The sequence below is a fragment of the Emys orbicularis genome, chromosome 11 (genome assembly GCF_028017835.1).
Source record: "Emys orbicularis isolate rEmyOrb1 chromosome 11, rEmyOrb1.hap1, whole genome shotgun sequence".
Lineage (NCBI taxonomy): Eukaryota > Metazoa > Chordata > Testudines > Emydidae > Emys > Emys orbicularis.
In genome coordinates, this window is record NC_088693.1 from 61754223 (window position 1) to 61781479 (window position 27257).

The following is a 27257-nucleotide window of genomic DNA, read 5'->3' on the forward strand; positions in this document are numbered from 1 at the left end:
TTCAAGGCTGCTGCACCGTTATCTTTCTTTGGACGTTGACCTAGCTTCATCTGCTGCAGCATTGGATTGGGTGCCTGCTAACCTTGGGTATAGTTGAGGTTACATCAAAGCAGTCCCTGCATCTTCATATGCCCATATCTTTGTGAGGAATTCTCTTTTTGGGGACTAAAATTTGTCATGCTCGGTCTCAGCCTAGAGGTTCTGTATGTATTTATTTTGCTGGCGAGTTTGAGCAAAATCCTTTCAGCTATTTGAAGAATGGTGGATAGGACCTGATGGTCAGGGATGCAACCCCATGCTCTGGATGCCCCTAAGCCTCTCACTGCCAGGTGTTGAGACTGGAGGGCAGGGGATGGATCACTTGATAACTGCCCTGTTCGATTCATTCCCTCTGAAGCATCTGGCATTGGCCACTGGCGGGAGACTGGATGCTGGGCTAGATGGACCATTAGTCTGACCCAGTGTGGCTGTTACGTTGTAGCCTGTAGCTGCTATTGGGAGGGAGGGGCGCATTGGGAGCCCAGGGGGTTGCTGGAGGAAGCTGTGATGTCCACTAGCTCCCAGGGGCCAGGTGCTGGTTAGCTAGTTAGTAGCTAGTTAGTTACTAACCTGGTTAGTAACCTCCCCCTCCCCCCTTGAGTGGGGCTTGGGGTCAGTGAGGGGACCCAGGTGTGGCCTTTGGATGGGGCAAGTCTTAGGTCTGCTCCAGCCCTGTCGGGAGAGGAGGGGCGGTGCGGCTGGAGGCTGGCTGCGTGCTGGGTGCCCGCCGGGTGGCCGCTTTCCTGGGGAACACAGAAGGGGCGGGCCCTGGGCGAGCGTGTAATCGGATAGCTCTGCCTCTCCGCGCTGACATGCACGCGCGGCGGCCTGAAAAGGCTGCGAGGAGCCGGGAGGGAGGCACAGGCAGGCTCCCAGCGCTGCGCGCCTGAACCTCTCCAGAGAGAGACGCAGGCGGGAGCGGGGTGTGTGCGTGTGTGGCTAGGGAGACACGCGCGCACACCACTCGCGGCCCGGCCAGCCGCACGTGAACCCTCCGCCTCTCCCAGTGCCACTGCCCGGAGCCCCGGCCACAGCCACGCAGGGCAGGGAAACCACGCGCCGCGGCGCCACCCTGCAGCCTCCAGCCCTGGGGCGGTGCGATGCCCCGGGCGAGTCATTTCTGCCGCTGGCTCTCGGGAAGTGGGGGCGATGGTACATTGAAGGAAATGACTCGCTGAGGGACTGTGGCGATCACACACACACGCGCGTTGCAGGCACGCGCGATTTGTAGACTAGATTTTGGGGGTGGGGGGGAAGCAGCAGCCGGCTTCCCTCGCTTCTGCATTGAAGGAGTTCCTGGGCTTCTGCTCCTGCTAGTGGGTTTGTACAAGGCAGCGGAGCGGGGGCAAGGCAGGACGCCAAGGCACGGAGGAGGAGGAGGAGAAGCGAAAGACAACTCGGAACATTTGCCGAGGAAATTCTAAGGTGCGGGGTGAAGACCAGCGTGACTTCCAGTTCCCGAGGAAAGCCCCTAGCAAACCCGGCGGGGCAGAAAACCACCCTTTTCCCGCTAAACATGGATACATTGCCTCTCGTTTGGGGATTTTTAGCTCTGTCCTTGGCTGGATCCGGAGTGCTAGGCGAAGCAGGTAAGACACACAAAAGTTAATTTCCTCATCTGTACATGTTAATCATTTGCCTTTGAAAGCAGGCAGGGGATGAGGCGTCATCTCTTCCCGTTACACAATTCCACAGCAGGTTTGCTTAGCTAGAGCCAGGACTCTCTCCCCTTGCTGGAAACCCAACTTTTCTCTCCCTGGATGCAGTGTGCTGAGGTCTGGGTGTCTATGTTTTGAAACACACTCACACGGAGACAGGCTTTGGCTGTGTTCAGATGTCACATATGGAATAAATCAAAAGGTTTTTTTTACAAAAAAAAAACTACAAAGCCTTTGCATTACAGTTTTCGGGAGAATTTTTTTTAATGTTTTGAAGCAGAACATATCTCCCTGGAGTTTTTTTCCCCCAACCCAGCCAGAAAGGCATAAATAATTTATAGCCACTCGGTTGTAGATACATTTACCAAGTCTAATTAAATAAGGGTTGAATGGGCAAGGGAGGAAAGCAACCTACTTTTGAATCTGAAAAAGTTCTTATGTTTTTAAGACGGGGTGGCGGTTTCAAAAAACACCCACATGGCTCTTAGCAGATCATTTTGTGCCTACTGTCTAATAAAATGCACCGCTCTGTAGCAGCTGGGGATGCCCCCCTCCTCCCTTCAGTGTCTGTGTTTCCAGGGAAAGAGAAGCTGGTGCATATACATTTTTATTAATAAAACAAACAGTGCGGACCTCAGAGATCTAAGGAGCCCTCTGAAGTGGTTAGAAACTTTTCTTGATGGAATTCGGTCCTAAGCAGTTGCCAAAAGAGAAAAAAAAAGAGGGTTGTGGGGGGAGCGGAGAGAGGAGTGGAGGGATGAGGACAAACTGTGTTGAGATAAGGGAAACAAAGACTCCGATCAAATTCCAAATCCACTGTTTAATTCTGACAATCGGTAAATACATTTTGGGCTGCGCAGAACAGCCGTGGAGGGACTGGAGTGTGGCTGGCTAACTCCCTCCTCACTGGCGAAGGGCACACTAAACCCATTCTGCTTAATTACTCCGCCGGAGATCTGACAGAGCCCTTTCCAGCTCATTAACCGCTGGGCAGGGAGTGAAACCCTGATAAGACAGATCGGGGGGGGGGGGGGGGGAACCCGCAAGAATAAATATACAAACCTCACATGTCCTACTGTTTATCGTCGTTCTTAAAAGATGTGCAAGTCCTGGAAGCCACTAGCTAACAGCCGGGAGGCGGGGTGAGCCGAGGCTAAGCTAGCATCATGCTCCCCCATGGCTCCGCGTGGAGGCACTCGCTATATGTCAGTGAACATCATTATTTCATTGAGAGCGGAGCCTTCGTGCCACCACAGGCTGCGGATCCTGTCACTTCTGATTCCCCCTGGGCGTGTGCCGAGGCGGAAGGAGCCTCTCTCATTCAGAACCAGTGCCTGGCGCTGGGAAGCCCGGACACCTCCTGGCACCTTACCTGTGGCGGTAAAGTCCGGCTAAGGTGACACCGGTGCCAGGGTTTTGCATTTGAAAGTGCAGCGGGGCGCCTGGTCAGGGCTGCAGGCCGGGGGGTGCCCCTGGCCTGTCACAGAGCTCAGCCGGGCAGAAATGCAGCGTGCAAGGGGCCCTGAGCGATGCACCTCAAACAAACGCACCGAGGCCAGCTCGGACTGAGAAACTTCCGCGCCTGCCCCCGGGGGCCCGTGCACCGAAAGCAGCGGGGGCCCGGGGGCATCTCCCTCGGCTGGGGCCGGATCCTGCTGCCGGCGAATCCAACGGGAAGCAGGATCGGGGCCGCAGCGGAGGGCGCCTGCCTCCCGTAGACGTGTTTGTGCTGCCACCTCCTACACCCAGTGTCCGCTTGCTGCCATGTTCCCCCTTCACCTCTCCCTCCTCGATCCGGGTCCAGGCGCGCCGCGGGGGAAGATCCAGCGCAATCGGCAGTGGGGGAGAAACTTTCAAGGGAAACCCTTTGAATGGGATTTACACTCAGACCAGCTCCGAGAGGGGGGTGTATGGGGGGGGGGGGTTCCAGCTAAAGCGTGTCCCGCACACCCCCCAGCCTCTCCAATGCAGCGGCGGCGGTGCAGAAACAAGCGGGGATAGGAACTGAGCCACACACCCCGTCTCATTCCTCCAGCGAGACAGGGCTTTCTGGTCTCTCCCTCCCTCCCCCGCCTCCAGCCGGCGGCTGCTGCGGCTCTCGTGTGCACGGGCAGCCTCGCTCCCACTTGGCATCGATCTGCTTGGGCCGGTGGAGCAGAGAGAAAGGCGGGGCGATCCGTACCAGTCCTGCCAGCACAGCGGTTACCCCGCCTAAGCCGGAGGCGAGAGCGCTCAGCCAGAGACGCCCATTGACTGGAGGGAACCTCTGCTCGCTTCCACCGCGCCCTGCCACCAGCATCTCCTGGTCCGGGCTCTCTGGAGGGGCTGCCTGCACTGGGGGGGGGGGGGCATATGTCTCTCTCCCCCCCCCCCCCCCCCCCAGTCAGAGAGTGAGACTTTCTCATTCGCTCCACCAGAAGTGATTTCAGTTGCAAATGAGCCTGGGGGTGTTGCTGCTTTTCCCACGTGAGGAGGAAATGCTGCTGGCTAATGCTTCATTTCAGCTGACTGATTCCTCCCTAAAACCAACAGCAGGTAATAGGGGAGATCAGAGCTGTGATTAAGCTCCCGTTTGCCGGAGCTCGGCTGAACTGCAGTTCTTCCCCGGCACCAAAGAACCTGAACCTAGTTTGGATCAGCACAGCAGTGAGTGGTCTGTGGATGCATTAGTGTTGCCCCCTTAAGGGGAAGTGCCATGGTAGAGGAAACTAGATCATTTATACCAAAGGGATTGGACGCCGACAGTCCTGTTGGGTTTCTTTTGCTATTATTTAAGATTCTTTTTTTGGTGATTTTAGTGCTTGTGAAAGGTAGGCGCGGGCTTTCACAGCCCTGCCCTGACCCAGGCAGAACACTTCTAAGGGAGAGTGTGTGGGAGTTCACAGTCCCTGCCCGTTCAGGCCTTGGCCTTTCTGAAGGGCTTGCCAATTAGCGCTGGTGATGATGTTTGATGTGGACATCTGTTCACTTAGGAACTAGGCTGAGACTGTAAAGAAAATATGTGCTGCAGGGAGCGGGCACAAGTACTGAATCACACACACTTGCAGCGGTGGGACTAGAACATGGCCCTTCAGCTCCAAAACTACAGGCTTGTCCGCTGAAAGGAATCCATAGCTGATTATAGTAGTAGGTTCTTTCCCCTACCTCTGGACAAGCCATGAGAGGGCAAAACCACACCCACCCACTACTAGAGGGCAAATGTATTCATACACCCTCCCCAGAGGGCCCCCTCCCTCCAACTATAGGACCATCTAACTCAGGGGTTCTCAAACTTCATTGCACCGTGACCCCTTTCTGACAACAAAAATTACTACACAACCCCAGGAGGGGGGACTGAAGCCTGAGCCCACCCAAACCCACCACCCCAGATGGAGGGTGGGGGGGGGGGGGCAAAGCCAAAGCCTGAGCCCCACTGCCCCTGGTGGTGGTGGTGGGGTCAAAGCTGAAGCCAGAAGGCTTCAGCTCCAGACAGAGGGCCTGTAAACTGAGCCCCACTGCCCAGGACTTGGGCTTCGGTGCCAGGTGGTTGGGCTTGGGCTTTGGCTTTAGCTCCAGGCCCCAGCAAGTCTAAGCCAACCCTGGCGACCCCATTAAAACAGGGTCCCGACCCACTTTTGGGTTCCAACCCACAGTTTGAGAATGCCAGGTCTAACTCATACAGCATATACCACCAAGCAGCTCAAATGATGCCCTGGTGGGGATTTTAGCAGTCTGCCCCTGACTGACTGAGTTCATCCCTGTCCTGGACATCTCTGTCAGAGCAGATTTATCCCTGGAGTTTCATAACGCTCCTAAAGAAGACGTTTACTGCCTTTGTTATGGACCAGATGACAGTTGTTTTTCTTAAAAAAGGTCTCGTGAAGAAATCCACAGGCCCCTCCTGCAAGTTCTCCTGCTTCGCCCCACCCTCTGCCCCACAAGCCTTGCACTTCAAATTACAAAATGGAAAGACTTTGCTATCTGGGAGATTCATTGGATGTTACTGGAATGACGCATACTTCACTCTCTCCTATGCCGGCACAGGCATGTGTGGGAAAAGGGTTTTTTCACAGTCTGAAAGGGGACATTGTGGGGGACACCCTTATTTGATGAAACAAGTCTCAGTACTTTCCCTAGGAATTGAAATTAGAGGGGTGTTCGAATTTACAGGGGCATTGGAAAACAGCTAAATTGGGAACAACACACACAACTCTGATTCTGTTAGGTGTTGTGTGCCCTCATGTCCTTGAGTAGATACAGAATCAGGTTCCTAGAGGTGAAGGGCTCTGTATCCATTACCATTCCCTGGTGCCATGCAGTTCAATAAAAATATTTGGGTGAGTGCCTTCCTCCTCCCCGCAATCCAGCCTCCGGTGCTGTTTGCGTTTGCAATGAAGTTCTCATCCTGTTTGACATGAGACTTTTTGTTGTCAAGGAAGTGGTTGTGATATCACAAATACTGGAATATGACATCATTGTGTAATCCAATAAGAGACGATAAACTGTGACAGGGCGCACACTCTGATTTATATACAAGTAGTTTTAGTAATTAGCAAACATGGTAAGAAAAACATGTCAGAGGTGGATGGATTTATATTGGAAGTCTGGTGTATTTGAAAGCTTTCCCCCATTATGAGAGTCCCTCTTTAAGCTCCCCCAAGGGATGTAAATAGAGAGGGGAGAGATTTTTTAATAGACAATAATATGATAATCCACACAGAAAAAAACCTCTTCCAGTCATTTTTACTGTAAGAGATAAACACTGCAGCTGCCAATTTATTTGTAGTCAAGCAAAGACTAAGATAACTATGTAGGGAGTGGGTTGGAGACCCTGGAAAGATAAATCTGATGGTTGGACGTCTGTGTGTTTTTCATCTTCCCTCAGCTAGTTGCAAAACCAATCAAATAAGAAAGTAAAGGTTTTGAGTGACCCAAGTACAGAGTGATTCAGATGATGTTTATGCAACTCTGAGCAATGCTCACTTGTAAAGACTTTCAAATATTTTCCTAAAAGCTGGTATTTTTAGAAATGACTTCTGTAATCTAGCAGAACCAACAACCCACTTGCATGCACACACACGTGGGCGGCACACAAACACTCATTGCTTTGCCTTTTAAAACCTGTTATGCTGTTAACTGAAAACTTACTGGGAGAGAAAGGATTTTTAGACTAGAAATCTGGCAGTTGCCAAGAGCTTCATTAAAACATATGAGTATGTGCTCAGTGAGGGACTATAACCCATGTCAAGGGGGTATTTGTTTTTCTAACTTTTTTCTGGCACAGAATTATCATTGTTTGTGGCGTCTGCTGTAGCAGGCAGACATGCTTTTCCCCAGAGGGCTAGAGGAGACACTTTCCATCTCCATCTCCCGGCTTTCCCTCCTCCCATTATTTACTCTTTGCTTTAGGTACATTGTGCCAGGCTAAGGGGGCTGAGATCAGAAAGCAAACTAGTTCCGTTTTGGGAAGCTGTGCTGGAGAAGAAGCTCTCCCCCACTTCAACAGTATGTCACTTTGCACAGGCCATTGGATTGGCTTCCTAACCGGATCTAGTGCAGTTGGGTTCCCGGACACAGTGGCCTTGTATCACGGATAGCCTTAGAGGAGAAAGCATCCTTCACAGGGTTTAGGAAGCTGTCAGGTTCAGATAAGGCTGGGATCCTATCCTGTGGGACCCCCAGTTGTATTAATAAGGAAAAATTAATTTTTAAGCGCTGGGACGGCTGCCAAATTATGTGACCTCTGACAGACCAGCTGTGCTGTATAAATACATCGTATGTATCTGAACACCGTGATCCGATCTGAAGTTGAAATATTGAAGCAAGCATTTAGCAGTGTTGGTGGGGGCCATTTGCAGCAGTGTGAGAGAAAACTGCAAGCTGCTAAACTCTCTTCCATTGTGATATGAAGTCGCAAAGGCAAGCCTCACATCTTGGGGTCTCCCTCTTGGGGTCTCTAATCCAGAAAGCAGGGAAAGATGACAGAATTTACACACTGGGGAGTGAGGGGGAGGCGTGAACAGCTCCAGTTTTACCCTCATCATACAAGAGCCCTTTGACACATTTCTAATTGTAACAAAGGGATAACTAGGTTATTTTCAAAATCCCTCTTCACACACTCTGGTTTAAACTGTGGTAGCGGCATCCACACAGATCAGGGTTGTTGCTAGCACAGTTTTGCAGTGGTTTGGGCTACAGTGGCATGGTTTTAATCACAATCAGAATCAAATGGTCATCTCCCAGAAGTCAAAGTCACATCAAAGTCTCAAAGGGCCAAGTTGTTCTCCAGAGATAGACACAAGAACTGACTTCAGTGGGAGTTTTGTCTGAAGGAGGAGTTCAGGAATTGGTCCAGATTGATCAACCTGTTTGGCTCCCCTCAAAAACAAGGACTCATCCCAGTAAGCCTTTATTCACACAAGTAGTCCAGCTGAATTCAATGGGACTGCTTACATAAGGGCATGTAGGACTGGGCCCCAATCCTGGCTGTTAAACAAAGACTTGGTGTTTAAAAAAAAATTGCAGGTGACCTTCTGTCATTTTGACTTCATCTACAAATTTTGTTTTGGGGAAAGGATTTTCCTTTGTGCCTTTAGTTTTTTTTTAAATGGTCTCTTAGAGCTGTTTCTTTTCCTTAGAGGGATGTAGAGGAAGTGATCCAAGTGTCGTGGGGAGGGATCGTGATAAAGATTGCATTAGCTGGCATGCAAAGTGAACCCACATATTAATAGAAGAGGGTGGACAGCACTGAAACCTTTTATCTGAATTGCCCCTTTCCCCTCCAGACTTGATGGTTCAAGAAAAATAGGATCCAAAGCTTGAACCATCCATGTTTTGGGTCTTTTCTGATTTGCCCATTATGTAGGTAAGACAAAAGTGATAGCTCGTATACAGACACGCTGAGCTCTGGTGCTTCAGAACCTGGCTGTGAACCACTCTTGGTTTGGGTTTTGAAAACCTGGCCTTCTCTGGCCCACCTCTACATGATAGGACTAATAAGCCAATAGGCTTCCATGCTAATGCCATTCATTTTCAGTTCGCATGTGTTTCTTAGAGGGATCCCTCAGAACCTAGCCCTGGCCTGGAATTCTCTCTTCCAGAGTGGGGAGGGCGAGAGAGAGCTGTAAAGAAACATGTTCATGTGCAAGCCACACCCACCCTTCCTTTCCTCCCTGACCACTGAATGTTTGCTCAGCAGGAAACAATGTATTTAAGGCATTTTCCAGAATGTGTAATAACTTCTGCTCTGGTATGAAGGCTTAGCAGTAGCTGCATTTGAGAGAGCCCTCAGAAAGACAAAATAGCTTTTGCCTAGCAAGGCTCTTAAATAATACCATCTCCTCCTGTGTCTCCATAAAAGAACCACGATCTAACCCAGAAGAGTGGGGGAAGATGACAGCAGGGGGATTGTGTCCAGTGTGGCGGTGCATATTAGCATGCTACTGACACGCCTGTTCGACAGCACAGTGCCAAATGCTCAATGTAAAGCCGTTTAACTTGCTCAGTAGCTTCAGCAGGTCCTCTGATAAGGATCCTTCTCCTTGGAGAGCCTGGCCCCGTGAAGGGGAGGAAGGGAACGGTAGTTGACTGGATGGGGATTGCAACAATAAGTGTTGGATACAGAAGGAAATAAGACATCATCCTGGAAGGCGTTATGGAGGTGGGGGTGGGGATGGGGGGGTAAGATGCAGGATCTCCTTCTTGACATTGTAGTAATAATAATAATAATTAATAATTTCAGATTTATATAACATCTGTCATCAAAAGAGATCAACGCTCTTTACACATGTATCCTAGGTGAATGCACGGTTCCTTCCTTAATTCATGGAAGTCAATTGCCTCTTAATCTTCTTCCACTATCCCCCCACCTGCCTTTTTGCAGGGGGAAGATGATCACAGTATTTTGCTTATTATGTGTTCTGTGGCTAAGTGGATAGGGGACCTGGGTTCTACTCCCAGTGCTGCTGTGTGACCCTGGGCAAGTCATTTCACTACTCTGTGCCTCAGTTTCCTCATCTGTAAAGCAGAGGTTATGATACCTCCTGTGCAAAGTGCTTTGAGATCTACAGATGAAAAGCACTCTGCAGGCCCTAGATATTGCTATGAAACAGTAGTAGTCCTTTCTGCAATTTCAGTTGCTCGGAATTATAATACAAAAGCAAGTGGAAACAGACACTGTTCCTTGTTGACCTGAAAGTTCTAATGTTGTTTGTTCCTCCACTCAAATGACTATTGGAGTAGCCATGAATTGTAATTCCAGACCTATCACCAATGGTTCCAGAATTACATTTGCAGTAAGGCCTGGAGAAGAGTGGACATAAATATAAACTAACACTATTAGATCAGTTGCCCTATTGGAATTGCATTTGTTTATGAGATCAGATGACAAATAATGAGGTTAGTGCAGGTGGCATTATGTGAAATGGCTATGATGTGAAATCTCATCAAAGTAACATTTTTTAAAAATGAAATGAGAATTTTTAAAGGCTAGGGGTCAGATCCTCAACTACTGTAAATCAATCTAGCTGCATTGATTTACACCAGCTGAGGTTCTAGCCCTGTGATTTTCAGGGAAGAGTTTCTAGTTGTCCCAGTGTTAGGTTTCTATTTCAAGTTCCTCCCTGGATTAAGGTAGCAAGGAAGGGTGCAAAGATTGGAAATCTTTTAATTTGTCACTTTTAAAAAAAGTTAATATGATTTTTCCTTGTAAAAGTTCACAGGGAACAGTTCCATTTGATCAGTTACCAGGAGGTCACCGTTCACTGCTGTCCAGTGCTAGGAAGTAAATATATTGTATCCCTTCCCAGTTGCCTTAGGAAGTGGTCGAACGGCTGCATTCCTAGCCTGATGGATTGGCTCGTTTCTTTTTTGCTTAAGCCCAGACAGAGTTTTTATGAGGCTGTCTCGTGACAGGCTGAAGTCACTCTGAATAAAACAAAATCCTAGTTCAGATCACAGACAGAGCCCTTACAATCGGCTTAGCTGTGGCTCTAGCATGAAATTTAGTTAAACTCTGAGTGCAGCTTGGAGGGACTCAGATGAGACGGGGTGGCATCTGGGGCACTTCCCGTTTTATAAAATCCTGAAAAGTGTGTGTGTGTGCTTAATCACTTTGTGATCATCTTACAGAAGGCGCTGTATAGCTAAATAAGTGCATTTACATGTGTGTGTATATCTGTATCTATTAAGTTGTTCAGGAAGCCTTTGAAACTTTATCCCACAACAGAAATCAAACCAATGTGACACCTCAGTTAAATTTGACCTCCACTTTTGGGCTAAAATAGCTAACCTTATTAGCTTTCCCCTGTGCTATGTGTCTTTCCTTGACAGATCATTAAGCAATGTTTAAATCAGAGATACCACATTTGTGGTGTTTGATCCCTGTTCATATTCCTAGATTGGAAACTCCCTGGGGCAGGTTTCAGAGTAGCAGCCGTGTTAGTCTGTATCCGCAAAAAGAACAGGAGTACTTGTGGCACCTTAGAGACTAACGAATTTATTTGAGCATAAGCTTTCGTGGACTTTGGTGCATCTGATGAAGTGGGCTATATAGCCCATGAAAGATTATGCTCAAATAAATTTGTTAGTCTCTAAGGTGCCACAAGTACTCCTGTTCTTTTTCCCTGGGGCAAGGATTTTATCATATGGTAGGGGCTCAGATAGCACTGTGATGTGGAACCCTATAAAAACCTATATAGATACTTCAAAAGCACTGTGGATGGTGGTAATAATAATGAATCCACCAAGATGTTAGAACACTAGTTTTTCCTACCCAGGCAGAGGACTTAAGCACGTGCTTAAGTGCTTTACTGAATGGGGATGGTTTGCTGAATTGGGGCTGAAGGTCTGATCCTGGGAGGCGCTGAGCACCCTCAACTCTCATTCACGTCCCTGGGAGCTGAGGGCACTCTGCTCTTCACAAGGGGCACTCAGCCTGTGGCAGGATCCCTTCGTCACTGAGCTATACGTAGATATGTGCTGGCATGAAAAGGAGCCGTTAGGGCAAGGGTTCTCACAACACATTTTTTGATGGTCTCAGAGTGCAGCCACCAACTCTTGCTGGTGGCCGCACTGACATTTCCCCCTAAAATACATAATTAACTTTAGGAAAAACAAATAAATACACACAGATACACATCTAAATCATTGTCATTTATTTATGTGGGTGTTTTTTTTTTGTGTGGCCTCAATAATAAAAATAATTCTGTGAAAAGTGGTATTTGTATGTTCATTAATATCGCTTTTCACAGCACACTTTTTCTCAGCAAGCCCCAGGACAAATTAAGCCCTAAATCGGGGGTCAGAGGGGGAGGTAGCAGGGACCAGGGCGATGGTGGAGTGGATGTGGGGCCAGGAAGGCAGTGGGAGTCCAGGGGGATGGATGGGGAGCCTGGGGAGGCAGCAAGGGTCTGGGGCAATGGGGTGGGGGGAGCCTACATGGCCGGAGCCGAGGGTCAGCACCCGCTGCTGCATGGTCAGAGCCAGAGGCCGCACAGTTGAAGCCGGGGGTTGGAGCCCGCTGCCTCGTGGCTGGAGCCATGGGTCAGTACCCAGGGCTGACTCCTGCTGCCACACGGCCGGAGCCCGGGACCTGAGCCAGGGGCCAGCGTCCAGAGCCGGGGGCTGGAGCCCAAAGCTGAGGCCACATGGCCAGAAAAGCCATGCAGCCAGGCTCCCAAAGTCCCGCCACTGGAGCCTGCCGCCTAACCACTGAGCGCCACCAAGGTGGGTCGAGAATTCACCTTGCTCCTGCAGCGGTGTGCCCCACGTGTCTCCAGAGGCGGTGCAAGGCAGCAACAGGAAGGGAGGGAGGGGAAGAAGCCAATAGTTTGCTTCCCTTCCCGTCACCACCCAGGAGGCTGTCATGGCTGCAGGGTGGCCGCATTTGAGAAACACTGCTTTAGGGCATCTCTCCTTTGTGCTGAATTCCGAGGAGCAGAGATCTTTGGGCCTGTGAGGGAGGAGGGAGTGGAGCGCGGGCTGCAGTGTTCATGGCATTTTAAAAAAAAGTACATAACGAATGCAGCTTGAGGGGATGGAGCCCTGACCACCAATAAGCAACCACTGCTCATCCTCCCCTCCTGTCTCTTTGCCCTCGGACAGAGATCTCACAGCCCGCTTCGCGCATCCTTCTTTCTCCCTGGCTGTGGTTTCAGGGAACACTGGCTCTTTGATCTCATTTATTCCTAACTCAGATGTACTTGAGTGATACTCCTGACCCAGATAAAGCTCATTTGTTTTCTGTGGGCCAGATGACAGGCACAGTTTGTAGGGGCGGGCACCACGGAAACAGCCTACAGCTCCGTGCCTGGGCAGCCCTGATGTTTTGCAGATGCTCCCAATTTGGCTGCAAGGAGCTTTGACTCTCACTCTCCTTGGACTCTGACATACAACAAACGGACTCAAAGGGTCTGCATGTCGCCCAGCTACTGGGATCTCCTTAAATCAAGGCATTGGGACTTGGTAGGGAGGTACATAAACTTCATAGTTCATTCATGTCTGCTCAGTGTGTGTGTTGACATGGCTCTGGTTACGCCCCCAAAGTCCTGTCCCAGCATGCACTGGGCTCAGCCAAAGGATTCTCTGGGCAGCAGCCTCCCCTTTGGTGGTTCTAAAGTCCTGGTTGTGACTCTCCACAAAACGTTACCTAGCCTGGTCCTCACTCTTGGTGCAGGCAGAACTCCCACTGACTACCTGGTGCTGGAATGTCTCAGCTCTGTCTCCTTCCTTGAATGGGTATGAGAGCAAGAGCTGCGCCTATGTCATGTGCTATTTTTGCATGAATGCATCGTAACCAAATATGACCCTAGTGAATCAAAAAGATTTATTGGTGGTTTCTTGTTGGAAGCCACCAACTCTGAGCGGCTGCAGCATGTGTGTTTGTTTTGAAATGCACCTCTTTGGCCAGGGTAAGTTTAAGTTACACTTGGAGTTGGCCGTTGCTTTTTGCATCCAAGATCAGAGGATGCATTGAACCCTGCTCTTCTGATGTCAGCAAAATCTGGTGTGATTTAATTGGCAGAAAACTCACTCAGTGGGAGAACACCCTCTCTCTCAAGATTTCAGAGCGTTCGAAGGCGGCAGGGCACTCTCATATCATCTCTTAGGCAGATCCCTGGGCCCAACCATCTGCTTTGATCCACTTGTGTAATGCTTGCCAGGCCAACTTCAAAGGGAGTGGTGTGCACATGCACGTGAGGGGCTGATCTTGGCCAGTGAATTTCAGACAGGAGAGGTTTCTCCTCATTTTCCCATGGGGAGATTAGGGGAAATATGTTCTGCACCACGGAGTGGGCAAGGATCTCGGCTCTCCAAACCCAGCTGTGTGGGGAAACCTTGCAGTTCTCAGGACACCTTTTGGAGGGCTGGAGCCTTTGTGCTGTGTCCAGTGTTTTTATGTGATGCCTCAGGCCTTTGGTTCCCCACCATTACATTGCACAGTACTCAGGGAGCTGTATTACCATGGGCTTCCCATCAACCTTCCAGGGTCAGTCCCAGACTCCCAGTGTGGCGGGGGAAGCAGTGTAAGGTCATGCTGGAATGATCTTACTCCCCTGGGGATCTGAGGGAGGATGATGCCCAGGAGAGCAGCTGTCCCCGCCCCGACCAGAGCCATGGCAGCACTGTAGAGTTGGTTTAGAGAAGTTTCCCTGTGATTGAGGGCAGGGGAGGAGCAAGCCAGAGATATGCTGCTTCCCCTGCTGACCCACCACCCTAGATCTAGCTCCCCTCCTCCAGCAAGCCTGGGAGGGAGCACGGGAGAGCGGTTTCCAAACAGCGCATTTAGCTACTGAGTGGCGGAACATACTGGGCCCCTAGCAGACCTGGCTAATATTTAACGTTTCATTTTAATTTTATTAAGTGAATTTAAGGCTGGTGAAAGCTGCCAGGGCATGCTGAAGACTGACGTCTTCTGTTTAATCCATACAACACACATAGCTTGTGCGGCAGCAGTGCCCGCTTCCTTCACCCTGCCCAGCCCACGTGCTTCAAGTCCTGACCTGTGTGGACAGACTTGGGCTGGAAGTGTGGCTCAGGCCTTGTCCACACACAAACTTGCACCAGTTTAGTTAAATCTGTGATTTCGGTTTAAGAGTGTCTTATTTCTGTTTAGCTTAAGCCTGTGGGCTAGCTTGCCTTTATTATATTCACTGCTTTGCATTATATTCTGCTTTGCATTATATTCAGCAGTAATGCAAGAAACCCACAGGCCTGTATTCTGTAAGACATTAGCTTCAGCAAGTTAGCATAAGGCTTGAGGCCTCTGAACGTTGAACAGATAAATTTTGCACAGATAAACGGCCCAACAGAAAACCCAAAGTATTTGGGGAGCTGATAATAGAGTTAAAGGGGAAGTTCTGACCACAGATACATGAGTCACCACAGAAGTCTCCTGGCAATGAACTGACGTACATGAGATACATCTAAGGCTAACCTGCTTACTTGCCTATACATCTTTTCTTCTAAGTTTCTTATTTTCTTATGGGTTTGATTATTTGTTTTATAGGTTTATATTAGAGTATATTTTGGTTGTAACACAAGGGACCTACAGGCTACATCCTGTATGTTGAGCTAAGGCAAAGTTCGCATACATGTTTGGACTTTTCACCTAGAGAGATGGTGATGAGCTAAAGCATAAGGTCCATATATGGTGGCGACCTTTAACGTAGAGGATGCATTGAAATAGGTTGGTATGGGACACAGGCGCCGGCTTCTAATTTTCCCTGGGGTGCTCAACCCCCACTCAGTTCCAGGCCACCCCCCACGCCACCCCTTTCCCTAAACCCCCACTCCTGCCCAGCCTCTTCCCACCCCCGCTTCACCCCTTTCCCCAAGGTCCCACCTCCGCCCAGCCTCTTCCCGCCTCTGCTCCAACTCCACCCCGCCTCTTTCTGCCCCCTCCCCCAAGCACGCCCCCTCCCTACTCCTCCCCCTCCCTCCCAGCACCTCCTGCACGCTGCAAAACAGCTGATCTGCAGCATTCAGGAGGCGCTGGGAGGGAGGGAGAGGAGTTGATCGGCGGGGGCCACTGGTGGGCGGGAGTGGGGGGGAGGGAGGGGAGCTGGCTGCCAGTGGGTGCTAAGCACCAGCTAATTTTTCTCTGTGGAGCTCCAGCCCTGGAGCACCCACGGAATTGGCGCCTATGCATAGGGGGGTTCTTAAGTTCATGATGCATCACAACTTGGAATTTGGAAAGAACCAAAAAAACCAGTTAGGACAGAAATAACAAATGTGATACTTACCCACAAAAGGGCCATGGTAATGAATTGACGTATATGATAATAAGTTGAGATCATTGATATACTAACCTATAGGAAAAAGCCGCTTCGATATTAGTAAAGTGAGGAAATACAAATAAGGAAAAGGGGAAAAATCCCCTACTGAATATGCATCAAACATAACGGCAGTGTAACATATTATAAAAGTGGCATCGCAGCCGAGGGGCAGTAGGAGAAGGAGATGTAGTCCTTGGGAGGTGCCAGAATGATGGCCACTGGTGATGAAGGGAAGGTGATGGTGATGGCTAACACTTCAGGGGATGATGAGAGTATATGGACGTGCAGATGTACATTCTGTAGTATCTCTATCTACCTTACTGAGTTGGGGTGTTGTCACTGTACTAAATGTATTCATAAACTATATTTATAAATAGAGAAGAGTTCCTATAGTGTGAGTGTTGCAGCTGTGCACATCGGGGTTCCCAACTATATCATAATTTGAATAATACTGGGCCTGATCTTGGGGCAAGGACCTGTCAACCCTCAAAGTGATAACTGGGGATTCTTAAGTAATCAATATAATTAATACATAATCTAAAGATCAGGCAACTTAATTGACTTAAGCTAAATTGAAACAAGCCTGATTTTTGCTGAAATGCAAACACCCATACAGCCTTTTGCACCAATTAAGCTGAACTGGCTTAAAATGACACTGTTATTTCAACGCAGTATGTAAACTAGCCTTCAGTTTTCATGCACATCAGTACTTGGCCGCTCCGCTGGGGCTGCCAACAAGGGGTGACCGTTCTGATGGTGCATTTTTGTGGTGAGGGCGTTTGTCCACTGGAAGCTGGACTGACACCAGCGCCAAATTGTCTAGCCCCCCCCCAAGAAGCCATTAGATCATTTGGTCAGACAGGGTTGCTTTATGAGGCCTCATCTAGCTGATGCAATATCCGCCGTCATAGTATCTAAGTGCTGATTATGGACCAGCTGCTGCTGTGGTGTATACCCTTTGCAACCCTGTTTATTTCAACCGGGCTGCTAAGGGAGGAATGCCACAGCAGCCTCTGGCCCTGTTAGAGTCGTAGGTGACATGTTCCTGCAGGTGAGGTGTTCTAACAGTAACAAAGAGAAACACAGTTGTTGATCTCCCTAGTATCTATGGAGCTGAGAAATGCAGCCCCCCACCCCATCTGTTTGTTTGTTTCATTCAGTTCAATTACATTTTGTCTTTTAGACTGTAATCATAAAAGGAATTTGGGTGTAAAACCGTTGGGCCTGATTGTGATCTCACCTACCTGGTATAAATCAGGAGTATCTCCACTGAAGTCAGTGAAAATACTCAGGGTTAAAACTGGCGGGAGATAAGAATCAAGCCCATGGGATCGGTCAGTCCCGCCCTGTCTACCTGGTATGGGTTTACACGGAAATGTGTGAACCCAAGATTTGGGGTGAAAGTAGATTTCTGCACCTCATTTTATCAGGCAAGAATGAAAGAAGAAAGGTCAGATTCTGATACCCATGTTCACATGGTGGATCTCCTTAATGCATGAGTTGTCTTATTGACTTTATTGGGACTGCCTCTGGAGTATTCATTGTTGTTCAGCATGAGTAAGGGTGCGAGAATCCTGTGACTAGTTGGTGATACCAGACTAGTGAGTAAGCATGTTGAAAAAGCTGGAGAGAGGATGATGATGAGTGGAAGGATTGAATTTGTTTTCATTGCTTCAAGACTTCACCCTTTCCAAGAAAAGCAGTCTGCAGCTTGAATATTTATCTTCGTTAGCAGGGTGTACAAGTGTGCAAATGATGTGTGGATTTTTATGGGAGGGTATGGAAGTGTGTACATGAGTGAAGTGTGAATCACACATATATATCTCAGCATCAACAGATAGGCAGACACATCGGCGCGCATTATCTGTCTAAAATCCACATAGCCACATGTAGGTGCATGTGCTTCAGAAGAGAGGGAAAGAGATCTGCGCAAGAATGTGCGTTTGTAAATATTTTTGTATTGAGCAAGCTCTTTGTGGAACAAAACCAGATGTTTTTATGAGTCCTCAGCTCTTAACTGTTTTGACGTGCTTTTTTTTTAGGATTTTGTTTTATTTGGGGAAAGGGAAAGTCACAGCGATGCCCTTTAAGGTGCGAGGAGAAAGCTATTTTTAAGGAGGAATATGGTTTAGAACATCAACAAGTAGGAGGGGATAAAAATAGTCCTGTTTTGTGGCAAAGGAAGTGATTACTCCTTTGTGGGAAGGACAGAGCACCCCTCCTCCTTTGAGCAGGCTTCCTGTCGCTATTGTTCACCGCTGGGTCTGCATGCAGCACAGGCTTTTTCTTTTTCTAGGGAATTTGCAGGGAAGAGGCAGCGGGTTAAGTTGAAGTGATGTCTTAAGAACCATCCCACCTGGCTGCACGGTTCTCATTGCAGAAAGACCGGCATGGAGCAAGTCGATTGCTGGGCTGTGGTTTTCCTGCAAAGAGTTCTGGCAGAGGAGCATACAAATTGGAAAATCACACCCTCTGCAGCCTATAGGGCAGCTGCTGCTCCACGTTCAGACACCTTTAAGGCCAGATCCTCAGCTGGCGTAAATCAGAGTCGTTCCATTGGCATCAATGGAGTTAGGCCGGTTTGCACCAGCTAAGGATCTTGGCCTTAAATCTTCCCAAAGGATAAGCCTAAATTTCCAGTTGCACTGACTAACAAGATGTTACAAAACCTGTATGAGTGCTGTCCTGCAGTGTATGCAGTACACAGAGCACCCAGAGGAATGTAATTTAGTTTGCTTAAAGAGGCGCGGGAGTAACTTTCAGAAGTGGGCTCATTTGTGATGGGCTAATTATCTCTGCCTTTGTGTAAGACCTGGTGTAATTGTTCATCTGTGCTAGAGATCAGGCTCCCTCCTGTGCTTTGTCAGTGAGTAAAGATTGTGCATCCCCCTTAAAGGAAACGGCCTGGCTCTGTTTTGTGATCTAATGCAGATTAGCACATCAGAGCTGGAACAAGTGGAGGAGGCATGGCTTTAGTGCAGTGCTACATGCGTGCCCTTTCTTTCCCCTGTGCATTTGAACTCTAGACAAGCTGTTTGTTTGTCTAAGATGGAAATGGCGCAGACAATAATATTGCCAGGCTGGGGAATGGCTGAACTGCACCTGTAGCGAAGAAGATCCGGTCCTGATGGGTGGCTGCTGAGAGGTAATCTATAATTCACAAGGCCTTGCCGCTTCATGCAGATGGTGATATTGAAGCATGACTGATGCCAGCGGCGCAAAATCTCGGAGGCATTTCCTTCCGCCACCCCACCCCCCTTTTGTCTTATTCTTTCCTCCTGGTTTGCTGTGGCTCTTAAATTAAAACCTTCCCAAGGGTAAGTGCGCCTGGTGCTGAGGAATTTCAGCCTTTGCTCACAAACATCCCACATTTTCAGTGGCGGGTGGTACACTTCCCAAATATGACTTCAGTGACAATTGAGGTCACTCAGTCTGTTAACAAGAGTGGGCTTGGGCTGGTTTATAGCTTGGGAATGAGTGGACACACACATGCACTTGCGTCCACTATGTCTATTTCATTGTTCTAGTCCAGGCTGGGTGTGGCAGGGAGGAGGAAGCCTGTCTCTGAACCAGGAATCAGGCTACAAGAGTGATTTAACTATTGTCTGAATAGTGTCTGCATCTGGGAAGGCAACACAAGCACTTTCCGTAGCCACTTGATGCTGTTGGCTTAGCATCATCTGGTTGGCAGCCCCCATTGGATTGCTATGGAGCAGCACTATCGGCTGAATGGAGCCAGCGGCGGCACGCAGTGGTGGCAGTGATGGCCGCTCTGCTGGGATTGAGGGAATCAAGGAATGTAAACTATAGATGTCTATTGTAGAAAGATACTTTGTTAGGAATCTTAGTATGTTATCAATTGACTCTATGATGCAGATTTTCCTCCCAGCGAGTAATGAAATAATAAATCAGATTTGTGGTGTTCATAAGATTAAATGTTTTTTGAAGATGAAATCGCCCTCTAGGGCCTGTTATAACCCAAAGCTGAAAGTGCTTCCTTTGCTCAACATGTAATTGTTACCAGGCTATTTCTGGGCCACAAAACCACCATTGTTGATTATTGGAGTCTGTAATTCCAACTGCTCCGTGGCTTGAAGTGTTTCAAGAGGAGAGAGACAAAACTGAGAGGAGAGGTACTTAGAAGAGGGGCAGGAAGAAGGGAGTGGAAAGACTGTCTTGTGGTTTAAAGCACGGGGCAGGGAGTCAGGCGATTGGGGATCTATTCCTGGCTCTGTCACATACTTCCTGTATGAACTTGGGCAAGTCACTTAACCCTCTGTGCCTCCGTTTCCTTACCTGCAACGTTAGGATGATGCTACTTCCCTCAGTTGCCAGGGGTATTTTGTGCATTTTCATCCAGCAATGTTTGTACAGTGCCTTTGTGGTTTCTATGGAAGAGTGCCATAGGGAGCTTGTAAAAGAGCCAAAAAGGCAGCTCCAAATGATCTGATATCTCACTGCCTCTTTTTTAATAAATCTGTAATTGCATAGGGAGGAGCGTTTATGGCTCTTTTCTGGTCTATCTAAAATGTGGTATGTGTGTGTGTATGGGGGGGAATTGCGGTATATAATAATCACCTTCACTGTAAGCACCCAGTGATTAGCTTTGTAGTTGCAGACCGCACTGCCGTAAAGGCCTGTTAAACATTCTTTATCAGACAACCAAAGGCATAAATGTGAATGTTTTGAAGTTCATAGCCAGTTTCAGCCACTTGTTCTCTTGATTGTTTTTGCAGTTCAGTCGTGCGGGGGTCGTTTGAATTCAAAGGATGCTGGTTACATCACGTCACCGGAATACCCACAGGACTACCCCTCCCACCAGAACTGCGAGTGGGTCATTTACGCCCCGGAAGCAAATCAGAAGATTATCCTCAACTTCAACCCTCATTTTGAAATTGAGAAACACGACTGCAAGTAAGAGCCTTCCTCTTCTTCTTTACTAGATAATCTGCTCCTCCTTCTCTTCCTCTCTTAATCTAGAAATGTCAGGACCAAGCACTCCCGGAAACAGGAAACTGGGTGGTGGCCCCAGTCTCCAAAGCATACCTCGTTATGTCACCCTCCTTCAGAGTAAGCAAGAGTCTGGCTTACCTTGTAGCAGGCTGTCACACTCAAAAGGAAAGGGTCTGAATCCCAGCCTTGGGTAGCGATCCTTGGCACATAGACGGTGTTGGGTTCTGTTCCCTGCATCGCTGCTGATTCTGCCACACTTGGTGAATTGTGATTTTGAAGGAGAGACCAGGAAGCGGGATATCCAGGAAAATCAATTAGCAGCTAGTAAATAATTAACAGTATCAATGGGCACCATTAAAGGTTGAATTAATGATGTGGTCTCTGTGGATTTATAATCAGTATGTGCCCTCCGGAGTCCATGACTAACTATTGAGATGTCTGAAATGTGGAAAAGTTTAGGGTCTCCTAAAATGGGGCTGATTCTGCAGTCTTTCCACACACAGTATTTCCTTTGATGTATGAAAGCATCCACATATGAGACTCTAGGATCAGGCCCACTGACACAAAACAATCAGCAAAATCTTAGGTGAAGATTAAAAATTATGGCGCCAGATCCCCAGCAGGTGTAAATCAGCATAGCTCCATTGGTTTCAATGGAAGCACACTGCTTTACACCAGTTGAGGATGTGGCCCATTATATACACATGGGCCCTGATCCAACCAGGGCTGAAGTCGGTGAGTGTTGAGGGAATTCAGCACTTTTGCAGGATCAGGCCCATGTACAGTGGGGGGAGGGGGGCTGAACATGGACATAAAGGGACACAGGTGATCTAAGCAAAATTGTGAGGGAGTGATCCTGGTTTTATTGTTGTGCGTTTAGGCAGAGCTGCTTAACTTACTGGCGGCTAAATGCAGTCACCCAAAACTCATGGTAATAAAATGTTATAGTTCCACTGGACTGTGACTCAAGAGACTTGGATTCTATTTCTGGCTCTGCAACTGGCCTATTGGGTGACCTTGGGCAAGTCATTTCCCCTCTCTGGGTGCCAGTTTCCCCTTTTGTAAAATGGGTACTGATCTCCCTTGTAAAACACTTCGAGATCTACTGATGAAAACCCTGTAAGAGCGTGGTAATATTAGCTTTGAGTATATAGAGGGGAGTGTGCTATGGTAGTAGGAGTTAAGAGTCCTGGTTCTGACATTGACTCGTTCTGTTGCCTTGGGCAAGTTAAGGCCAATATTGCAAAAGTGCTTAACTCCCACAGGCAGCCCCAGCTTTCAGAAGAACCGAGTATGTTGGAAGCTGAATGCTTTTGGAAATCTGGCCCTTTAGCAGTCTGTGGGAGCTGAGCTCTTTTTGAAAAGCTGTCCCCAGCTGCGGGTGTAAGCACTTGAAAATCTGACCCTGAAACTGTTGCCCCACGTCTTGCCTGTTTTCCCATCTATAAAATGGGGATAAGAATGCAGTTGTGGCAAGCACCACCAGCTGTCACTATTACAGCTAGTTATCCAAGTTCTTTTTCTTACTGTGTGTGAGCAATTTTGTTGCCTTAGAAGAAAGGTTGGGGTTGGTACTTTTGGTTGCATAAGGCTCTAGGTGGAGGGAGTTTTGTGAGCAGCAAGAGAATTTGCTGTCCGCAGTGGTCTCTGGTTAGAATAGGGTGACCAGATGTCCCGATTTTATAGGGACAGTCCCGATTTTGGGGTCTTTTTCTTATATAGGCTCCTATTACCCCCCACTCCCTGTCCTGATTTTTCACTTTTCCTGTCTGGTCACCCTAGGTTAGAATCAATTCTTGAGGCAGAGTAGCTCCCTAGGAACTAGGGATCAGTGCTGGGCTGAGAGTGCTGAAGTTGGGGATTGCCTGCATCTCTGTTCTAGGACTAGTGCATGTGTGTAATTAATGCAAGTTACACTTTTGGAATATGCCCACACCACTGATTCCGCCTCCTCCTTCTCTGAGCTGCAAGGGCCTGGATGCCTGCTTCAGCTCCACAGGGGTGCAAGGCTGGTATTAGAATGGGATATTGGTGTTGGAAGGGGCACTAAATACGTGTTAATTCCTGGGTAAGGCTCAGTCAGTGAGCTTTCTGAGATCACTGCAAAGAAGTTTCTCCTACAGTGCTGATTATTTTAATTATTTTCTCTTTTGCCAGTTTTTTTTTTTTTTTTGGATGCACATCTGTTCAGTCCCATATTTCTTTTTCTTTTTTTAAGCAGTGTCCAGCCACATTAGGAAGTAACTGGGCCTTCCCCCCCCCACTCCTCCCATCATGAAAGGAATAATTTGGTGTAATTGAAGCCCTCGAAGGCCTTTCTCTCTCTGTGCTTCATCCCTGCTCCAAAGAAGCTCCTTAATTTGGAAAGCACTTCAAAACAAAGAAAATTGGCCGTCTTCTGTTATTTTCTCCTCCTGTGTATTAGTCACAGCCAGGATCTTAATGCTTGTAGGGTGGGCGCTTTCTAAAATAAAGCCTGGAAAAAACAGGCCATTGTCTGTGCTGCCCTTCCGACGCAATAATGCAGCAGTAAAGCCGGGAGCAAAAGGGGAAAGGGAAAGAGAGACGCTCTGGTTCAGACCAGCCAAACTATTCGGAAATAATTGTAATAGCCCGTCTGCTCGCCATTTCTTCCTCTCAGCACGGCGAGTGCAGCTGCCGTTTTCCTACTGCTGCTCTTCGGTCCCAGGCAGTGGGATTGGGTGTCTGCTATCTGAACCGGGAAGCGGTATCCAGTTTGAAAAGAGCATGCTGCTTTTGTGAAAGGTTGCCATTCTGTCACATTGCATTGCGTAAGCCCTGCAGCCCTGCACATGCCAAGTTTTATTTTGATCTCAGGAGAGACTTGAACCAGCCTCCCATAGATGAGAAATGAAGATTTTCTCTATAAGTGGCTGTTCTACCCCATCCTTCGTAATTGCCATTTCTCTGTTCAGTCTGTGCTGTTTGCTTGGAAAATCCAACTCAGAAGCTTCAGTGTTGCGTGAATCACTGCATTCTACAGCCACCTTTTCCAGTCACGTGTCCCTTCTCCAGCTACGTTTCTCTTTGGACCGTTAAAAGCCCCTTCCAGAGATTGTCTCCTGAAATCTACCATCCACTGCTCTGCTGAACTAATGGTGCTGAAGGATTAGACTGGGTAGAGCTGCCTTTGAATTCCAAGTCTTTTCTGTATAAACAGAGTGGAAGCTGATTCATTTCACATCATAGTGGAACAGTCTTGCTCCCACTATAAACAAAAGAACCTCTCATTCGAGTCATAACAGCTTAACCAGGAAAGCATTATCTAAAAATATACATACATAAAAAACAGCCCAGCATGTTTTTTCTGTCGACTTTTTCTGAACATGAAATGCAGTTGAATTATGAATAACCCAATGGACATGCTGCTGTCTCTGGCTGTGATGATTTCACATACAGTATTGGCTTCAACAAGAGTACTTGTAGCCCCCTCTGGTGGTACCATGCCAAACAAGGCATATATCTCAAGAGAGTGGACCTTGTGAGAGGTGGCTGTTCAGAGAGCTGGCAGAATGAAAACCAAAGATGAGCCTGAGCCACAGAGTTTGGATCTTCCGCCGAATTTGGATCCAAAGGAGTGGCCTCATCGTGAATGAAAACTGTTTTTAGAAGAAGGGTAAGGTAGAAAGTACTATGGGAAATTCATGCACATTTACCCTGCTGTGAGGAGAACAGAACTTAAAGGGACAGTGCTCCCAGTCTTGTGCTGACCTGCCCATAATTTAACTCACCTTACACATGTCTCATATTTTGTTTTAAAGCTGCTCTGCTGATCTTGGAAAATATCAGTTTCCCCAAAGGGGGGTAGCAGCATTGACTGATAGCCAAATTCTCTGCTGCTGATTAATTATTTGTATTACAGTAGCACCTAGTGTTCCCAACTAAGATCGGGACACCATGGTGCTAGACTGTACCAACACAGAAGGGGAGACAGTCCCACCCCCAAAGAGTGGCTGCTCTAAATAGACAAGACACACAAAGGGTGGGAGGGGAAAGAGAGGTGAAGTGTCTTGCCTAGGGTCATATAGTTCGTCAGTCAGGGAGCCAAGAGTAGAACCCAGGGCTCATGACTCCTAGATCAACCAAAACACATCTCCTTTGCTACTAGACACCAATGATAACAACCGTGCTGCTGTGTGTTCCATGGAAGCCGTGGGTGTTTGATGTGGGATGGGATCCCATTAGACACATCAAGCTAGAGTCCAGTTAGCCTGCAAGGTCTTGTTGTGGTTGCATGAACCTCTCTCAGTATTTCTAGCAACCTGGGCACTGAAACAATCAAACAAAAATATTCTGCTTTCCGGGCTGAGTCCTGTAGATTTTAATATTCTGTGTGCTCACAAGAAAAGAGCAGGGCAGAGTCAATGCAAAGTGGGGGTGAGTGCCCACAAACCAAACCAAACCAAACCACAGCTTGCAACTATAATTTTAGGCCCAGCCCCCTTGACCATATCCCTTCACACAAGAACATAACATTGCAAGAAATCTTCCTTCCATCAGCAGAGGTTAAAGAGCAGACAAGACAGCAATTATAGGTGACTAATTAGTAAATGTTTTGAAAAATATGCAGAATTAGCTCAATAGTAAACATTTTAGAAACAATGCCATTTCTTTCTGAATTGGGAAAATCCCTAGAAAATAGAAATATATGAATAATGTTAGAGAGAGATGTGTTTTGAGGGGACGTAGTAAGCGACCATACTGTATCTTCTGTGAATTAAACAATGGGGAGAGTTCAACTTTAAGCATGAAGGGAAGGGAAATCATAGAGGAAACATTCGTGAAGGCATTTGGTTGCTTGTAGGTTTATGGGCTGGACAGGCAGAAACAGTGTTTTGAGCTGGAGCTGTTCGGACATCAGCACTGTCTGCAGTGGAATCCGTGGTTAAACTGGGGCATACTGTAACCTAACTCTGCCACCATCCCAATCCCCATTCATAATCCCTGGGTAGGTGGGTGCTTTTGCCAGAACAATCAACAGCAAATGAGTCAACCATGTTGACATTTAAACATTGCATTAGTCTTCAGAGTTAACACCCACTGAATTGAATGGAACAGCTCACCTGACTCTTTGAGTTATTGTGGCCCGTTGACTGTCAACAGAAGCATACAGCCAGCTCTGAATCAGTTTGTGCTTGTGTTCTCAGTCGTAAATCCTTACAGGATAGTTTGAATTCTTCAGACACTGATGAGGCAGAAGAAGTGCTGCTGTGTTTATCCCACCACACTATTTTACCCAGCCTGCTGGGCGCAGGAGGGTCAGGATTTGGTTCTCTACAGTCTATCCCTGTTGGAACTGTTAGAAATTAAGGGCCAGATTGTGGCTTTAGACACTGCCCCTGTGGGCCTCAGAGACATACTTCTGAGTCACCGTTCCGCCCCTGTTTCATCCTGGCACCTGGGGGGTAGTGATTTACTGCTAGCCTATCTCCTCAATAAATTACTACTCACACTGCACTCGCTCAGCGTGTCTGGGTAGAGAGGAAGGGGACAGAGCCAAGGCACTGGTCACCTATTGCAAGGAGGGAGTAGGCAAATGAATAGCCCTGCTTACTCCTGTGTACCTGGACCCAAGATCCAGACAGCCCAATGGAAGAATAAGGGGGATTCCTGCTGCCCGACACAGTCACTCTCTAGCCTGACGGTATTTCTTCTGTATTTCCTCTTGTATCCTGTATTGACCACACGTAATGAAAATCCAATGTAAAAGTAATGAAGCAGTCTCATTAAAACAAATGGACAATAACCACAAGGAGTGAAATACTAGTGAGTGTGGGTCAGCGTGCTTGGGTTCTGCTGGTGGCAATGCTCCAGACTTGCTGTGTAGCCTTGAGAATATTACTTGTCTCTTCTTTTTGTGTCAGTTTCTCCTTCTACAAAATGGGGATAATAATGCTTACACATCTCAGAGGATTGTTATGAGGATTAGTGAATTATTATTTGTGGAGAACTTTGAGGCTGTATGAAAGGTGCCATATGTATAAAAATGTATTCTTTAAGGGCCTGATACAAAGCCTACTGCTATCAGTATAAGCCTTTCCACTGACTTTTAGGGGCATTGGAGCTGTCCTTTAATGAGATTCCAACTACCTTTGCTGCATGTAGTTTCTTAATTTATGTTATTCAGACATTTATTTATGTATGGGAGAAAGGAGGGGCCTGCAGTTAACATCTAGGACTGGGAGTTAAGAGATCTGGATTCTATTCCTGCCTGCTGCCTCCATCTTTGGCTTACTGTGTGGCCTGGGGCAAATCACGTAGGGTGCTTTAGTTTCCCCATCTGTAAAATGGGAGACAGTATTTAACTCATAGCCCGCTCCAAGCATAAGGA

The 27257-nt window shown here is 47.8% G+C and overlaps 1 protein-coding gene across 3 annotated transcripts in view; it reads left to right on the forward strand.

The window, feature by feature from the left end:
* Positions 1 to 1165: 1165 nt before the first annotated feature.
* The window catches only part of NRP2 (neuropilin 2), a 120290-nt gene continuing 94198 nt past the window's right edge, over positions 1166 to 27257 (forward strand). For all 3 annotated transcript variants that reach the window (XM_065413806.1, XM_065413807.1, XM_065413808.1), the window contains exons 1-2: positions 1166 to 1628; positions 20689 to 20866. In XM_065413806.1, the coding sequence (XP_065269878.1) occupies positions 1556 to 1628; positions 20689 to 20866 (251 nt within the window). In that variant the 5' untranslated portion in view covers positions 1166 to 1555. The remainder of the gene's footprint in view (positions 1629 to 20688; positions 20867 to 27257) is intronic.